At 38.2% G+C, this 6,201-nt stretch overlaps 1 protein-coding gene across 1 annotated transcript in view; it reads left to right on the top strand.

Annotated features, from left to right (window-relative positions):
- ACOT12 (acyl-CoA thioesterase 12) overlaps positions 1–6,201 on the top strand; it is a 107,812-nt gene that overhangs the window by 86,139 nt on the left and 15,472 nt on the right. Inside the window, exon 12 of the mRNA XM_006870607.1 lies at positions 5,658–5,791. Coding sequence (XP_006870669.1) covers positions 5,658–5,791 — 134 coding nt within the window. The remainder of the gene's footprint in view (positions 1–5,657; positions 5,792–6,201) is intronic.

The raw sequence follows: 6,201 nt of genomic DNA, 5'->3' as shown, positions 1-6,201 counted from the left end.
GACTCAATGGCACCTGACAACAACAACAACCATTTAGTTTAGATCTCAAGGTTGTGGAAGCTGCTGGTCCATTAGTCCACTGAACTAATTGTTTCCATGAGTCTTCAATTTTCTTCACTCTTCATTGTTCCAGAAGGAGAAAATCAATAGTTGTAAGCTACATCACACAACTTTTTAAGATCCCAGTTGCTACTCACCAAAGAAGGATGTAGAACCTTGTCTTTGTGTACTATGTTATACCAGTTGACCTTGGTATCCCTCAAGAGTACAGTCCTGAGCCCCCAGTCCCTGTTAGTTATACTATATTCATGGATATACTTGTGGCATAGGTAAATACATACATTGCAATATCATCTGTCAAAACCCTGTACATCATGAGTATAGGTCCATTCTCCTGAGGAAATGATTCTTATAATAGTTTTTGTAGGTGTATAAAGAGTAGATTTCTGGAGAGGGAACGGGCTTCCTAGCCAGTGCATAACTGGAGCCAACTCCTGATGATGGAAAATGAGCATGGGTAAATGACTCACTTAATAAGAATAGTTTTTTATCTAGGGAGTAGCTCATGATGTACTGGAAAAGTTATGATGAAAGCCAAAGTGACATTGTTGTTGTTAGTTGTTGTAGTTTTGGGTCCAACTCATCATGACCCTATGCAAAACAGAGTGGAACATTGCCTGGGATTGTTGTTGTTAAGTACCGTGGAGCTGGTCCCGACTCTTAGTGCCCCTGCACAGGGTTTCCAAGGCTGTAAATCTTTACAGGAGCAGAAAGCCTCATCTTTCTCCTGTGGAACGGCTGGTAGTTTTAAACTGCTGACCTTGAGGTTAGCAGCCCAATTCATAACCACTACACTACCAGAGCTCCTTGCCTGGGATTAGTTAGCTGAAAACCTTTACTCTGAACAAAACTCCAATAGTGGAAACTGACTAAAGTGAAGCTATTTTTATTGATGCTGCTAGAAGTTTTTAGGACTAGAACTCCACTTGTCTACCCATTTCTATGCAGTAAGTGCTCAGGCACCCCCAGTGAAATTTACAACTGTTCCTAGGACTCTGTGGCAACCAATTTTGACCCTTCCCATAATTCAGTGTCAATAATATATTTATCAACAGATAATATAAAATTCTGAAATTTACATAAGACTTCTAGATCCACTAAACAGACACTTATTAAGAATGAAAACCTATTATCATCAATAAAATACCTGCAGTCTCAACAGACTTTGAGCTCACTTACTTTAAGCTCTGTTTCATATAATAAAATTCTTCAACTACCAATTGATAAAGAAATTTTTACAGTAATTTGAGTTGGTTACAAATGGAAACTAACATGTATTCTTCAGGGCATGAAAAATAACTCATCTTCATGGAGAATTAATAGAGAGAATTTTTTCACAAAGCAAAACCTGGCATTTCTAAGTAGGGTTTAAAGATACAAAACCAACAACTCCTTTTCCATGTCTGCTTCTTTGGAATCAATGTTAATTGATTTTAACAGCAGGGCAATGCTAAGGAATTTCTGCAAACTTCACCTTCAAGCATAAGGATCAAAATATTATTTACTTACTTAATATCGGGCACTGGGGAGGAAGAGTTAATGGTGGCTACTTAAAAAGATGAAAATCCTCAGTGATATGGAATGACACAGTGACTACAACAAAATGGGGTCAAATAGCAATATTTCTGAGACTATTTGTAATAGCAATGATTGTGAGGATGACTCAGGATGAGGCATTGTTTAGTTTTGTTGTACACAGGGTTACCATGAGTTGGAATTAACTCAATGGCACCTACCAACAACAACAACTTAAAAAGGCAAGAAATGGGGAAGGAGGGGAAACAAAAATAGATGTCAGAAGAGACTCTAAAACTTGTTCTTTAAAGTCAAGAAGCTAAGGCAAACAGAAGAAATGATGAAGTAAAAGAGCCAGACAGAAGATAGTTCAAAAGGCAGCTCAAAAATACAAAGAATTATAACGAGGTGTGCAAAGACCTAGAGTTAGAAAAGCAAAAGGTAAGAATGTGCTCAGCATTTCTCAAGGTGAAAGAACTGAATAAAAAGTTAATCCTAGAGTTACAATACTGAAAGATTCAACAGCCATAATATTGAAGAATTCAGGAAGCATGAAAATAATATGAAAGAAATGAAGAGTTGCTGTACATAATGAATTGGTCAATGTTCAGCCACTTCAGGAGGTAGCATATGATCAAGAACCAATGATAATAAAGGAAAAAAATTTTGCCTTGAGGGCATTGTTGAAACCCAGGTTCCGGGAATTGCCGGCTTGGCATTTGGGTTTTTTCACCAATTGGTTCCATTGCTGGAGTTGCTCATTCATCTATACCAAAAAATTTGGAAGACAGCTACCTGGCCAGCCAACTGGAAGAGATTCATATTTATACCCATCCCAAAGAAAGCTGACTCAACCAAATGCAGAAATGATCTAAAATATCATTAATGCCACATGCAAGTAAAAGTTTGCTAAAGATACTTTTTAAATGGTTGCAGCATATATGTACCAAAAACTGTCAGATATTCAAGCTGAATTGAGAGGGAGATATGGAACGAGGAATATCATTGTTGATGTAAGAGGGATTTTGGCTAAAAGCAGAGAATACCAGAAAGATTTTGTCTGTTTTTTATTGACTGTGCAAAGATACCTGAGTATGTGGATCATTACACATTAATGGATATCATTAAGAAGAACAAGATTCCAGAACACTTAATTGTGCTCAGGCAGAACCTATCCATAGATGAAGAAGCAGTTGTTCAAACAGAATAAAGGGGTACTACATGATTTAACATCAGGAAAGGTGTGTCAGGCTTATTCAGTCTGTATGCTGAGAAAATTAATCTGAGAACCTGGTTTATATGAAGAAGAAAGTGGCATCAGGATTGGAGGAAGATTAACAACCTGCAATGTGTAGATAACACAACTTTGTTTGTTGAAAGTAAAGAGGGAATGAAGTACTTACTGATGAAGATTAAAGACTGCATCTTTCAGTATGAATTACACCTAAAAAAATAAAAAAAAAAAAACAAAAATCCTCACAATAGAACCAACAAGCAATAACATGATAAAGAAAATACTGAACTTGTCAAGAGTTTCATTTTATTTGAATCTGCAATCAACACCTATGGAGGCCACAATTAAGAAACCTTTGGGCAAATCTGCTATAAAAGACCTTCTCAAAGTGTTAGAAAGCAAAGATGTCATTTTGAAAACTAAGGTGCACTTAATACAAGCCATGGTATATTCAATCACTTTATTTGCATTTGAAATCTGGATATTGAATAAGGGAGATCAAAAAAGAGTTTATAAATTTGAGTTTTGGTTTTGTCTTTAAGCGTGGTAGTTACGAATCGGACTGTGAACCTTAAGGTCAGCAGTTCGAAACTACCAGCTGCTCTGCAGGAAACAGATGAGGCTTTCTGTTCCTGTAAAGATTTACAGCCTCAGAAACCCTGTACAGGGTCGCTATGGGTTGGAACTGACTTGACGGCACTTAACAACAACAACAATTGACTATACATGGGCTTCCAGAAGAATGAACAAATCTGCATGGGAAAAATTACAGCCAGGATGCTCCTTAGAAATGAGTTGGGGTACCTGATGGTTGCCTCAAGGCCAGAATCTTACTGGAACTGTGGAGCTCACTGGGGCCACCTGCCCTCAGTTCTTCTGAGATTGTAGACCGTCAGCAGCCTGGTCTAGACTCACTAACTTTCGAGGCTTGATAAGATGACTTCCCTCTAGGTTTACATCAGTGAGCCCTATTCTACCCCCACTGTGCAGGGGGAAAGCTTGGCATGTCCATACAAGCATGCGCTCCAGCATCCAATTGGAATCTCATTCATATTTTTCTTTCTATTTGCTAAGGACCTACAGCCTAGGTCATTGTCTTCCTTTGAAGTCAGGATTTCCTGAGTAGTTTAGCACTAAAGTCAATGGTGGTGGTTGGTAGTTATGTGCTGTGGAGTCAGAACCGACTCATAGTGACCCTGTGCAGGGTTTCCAAGGCTATAAATCTTTGTGGGTGCAAAAAGCCTCATCTTTCTCCCACAGAATGGCTGGCAGTTTCAAACTACTGACCTTGCAGTTCGCAGCCCGATTCATAACCCCTATGCTACCAGAGCTCCTTACAAAAAGGGAAAATTGCATAAGTAATTAGTAATTTCTTTCTTTCTAGGCTGGTGTGGTGCTGTAGGATAAGTACTGGACTGCTAACCACAAAGTCAGTGGTTCATATCCACCAGTCACTCTTGGAGCCCCTACGAGGGTCACTATGAGTCAGAACTGACTTGGTGGCACTTAACAGTAACAAGCTGCTTTTAGTTAATTTCCCATTTCTTCATTTTCTTATTCATGATGGTGGAGGTCAAGTTAGTTGTGTGCCGTTGAGTTAGTTCTGATTCACAGTAACTCTGTATAGGGTTGCCAATACTATAAAACTTTACCGGAGCACAAAGTCTTATCTTTCTTATCTGCAGTGGTAGTAGATTTGAACTGCTGACCTTGTGGTTAGTAACCCAGCTACTACGCTACCCAGGGTCCTTCTTATTAATGATATTTGTGCTTCAGTAAAGGTTTACTCATTTGCAGCCTGTTGTTTGTATCAGTTTGGTTCCTGTAGTGAAGTCTCAACCTCATGTTTGTTTGTCTTCTCTCAGCCTTGTTGCCATGGGAATGATTATATGACGGCACATTTCAATCTTAACTTCAAAGCACCCTGAAAGAGAGGGAAAATGGGCAAGATAGAAGTATGCTTTTTGTTGAACACACATCTCTGATTATTATCCAAAGCTCAGGAAATGGGAAGTTCAGAGTAACAAACAATACATTAGTGATTAAATATATGTCAAATGGCTTGGTATATAATGGTGGTGGTTATGTGCTGTGGAGTCGATTCTTACTCATAGACACCCTGTACAGGGTTTCCAAGGCTGTAAATCTTTATGGGAGCAGAAACCTCATCTTTCTCCTGCAGAATAACTGGAAGTTTAGAACTGCTGTCCCTGAGGTTAGCATTCCGATTCGTAACCACTATACTACCAAAGACACCCAAAAAATGACCTCCCAGAAGGATGAGCCCCTGTGATTTAGAAATGAAAAAATGCTTTGTGCTGAAGAAATATGGTGCCTTAGGGGTTCTGTTGAGAAATTAAGTTGGTTTTGAAACTTGGTGATTTGATTCCTTGGTCCCCTGGGTGCACTTGGAGACACATTTGACATCCTTGGGACATCCTAGTCAACAGCCTTGATTTCATGGTATTTGGAGGCAATGAAGCCCAGCAGTCTGATGATATTTTCTGTTGTTTTAGGTACAGGCAAAGAAAGATCACAGAGGGAAAAAAAAGGCAAAGGTTCATGCTCTTCATTTTTCATAAGAAAAACTGGCGCACAATCATTAAATAAGCCAACGTCAAATCGCATATTGTTTGGAGGACACAGAACTATACCACCTCGGTTATGGCGCTTACCATTCAGCTATTTAAAGTGAAATTGTCACCTTAGCTTCATTCCTACTCTGGTAGCAGGATGTTTTAGCTAGCACAATCTCTGTCTATAATATAACTATATATGCTTACATAGAAGCATAAACTTTTCTTTTATAATTTATTTAATTGTTGTTTTTTGTTTCTTCTTCTTTCAGATAAAAATATATACTCTGGAAGAGTACAGTGTTTTATCTGTTTGGGTTGAAAAGCATGTGGAAAGACCAGCACATTTAGCATACCATCTCTTGTCTGACTTTACAAAGCGACCTTTGTGGGACCCCCATTACATGTAAGAATAAATTAAAATACTCTTCTCAGTTAACCTTGATATCATGTATCACATTGCAGTTCATCTTCATTGATCAGATTATAAGTCACTGTTTTGTTAATTAAAGTGTCTTTTTAAAGCTTGCTTTGCAAGAGTTATTCAGAGACAGAAAACAAAGAACATTATAATCATTTGTTTATTTTTCTTCTATATTGAGTTGACGTGCTCCACATATATTTTGTGTAATTCTCCCCAGAACTCTTCAAATTTAATATTATTCACACTTCACAAGAGAGAAGTTCTGAGACTCTCCAAGATGTATATGTAGTGAAGGGATGGAGCCCAAATATGAACCCAGGTCAGGTTCTGAGTTCAACAGTCTTGTATTTTAATACACAACCATTTTGTTTGGAAGAACTGATTACCTCATT

Source organism: Chrysochloris asiatica, unplaced genomic scaffold (genome assembly GCF_000296735.1).
Source record: "Chrysochloris asiatica unplaced genomic scaffold, ChrAsi1.0 scaffold00145, whole genome shotgun sequence".
Lineage (NCBI taxonomy): Eukaryota > Metazoa > Chordata > Mammalia > Afrosoricida > Chrysochloridae > Chrysochloris > Chrysochloris asiatica.
The sequence above is the reverse complement of the archived record's forward strand: the minus strand, read 5'-3'. Positions and strand labels throughout refer to the sequence as shown.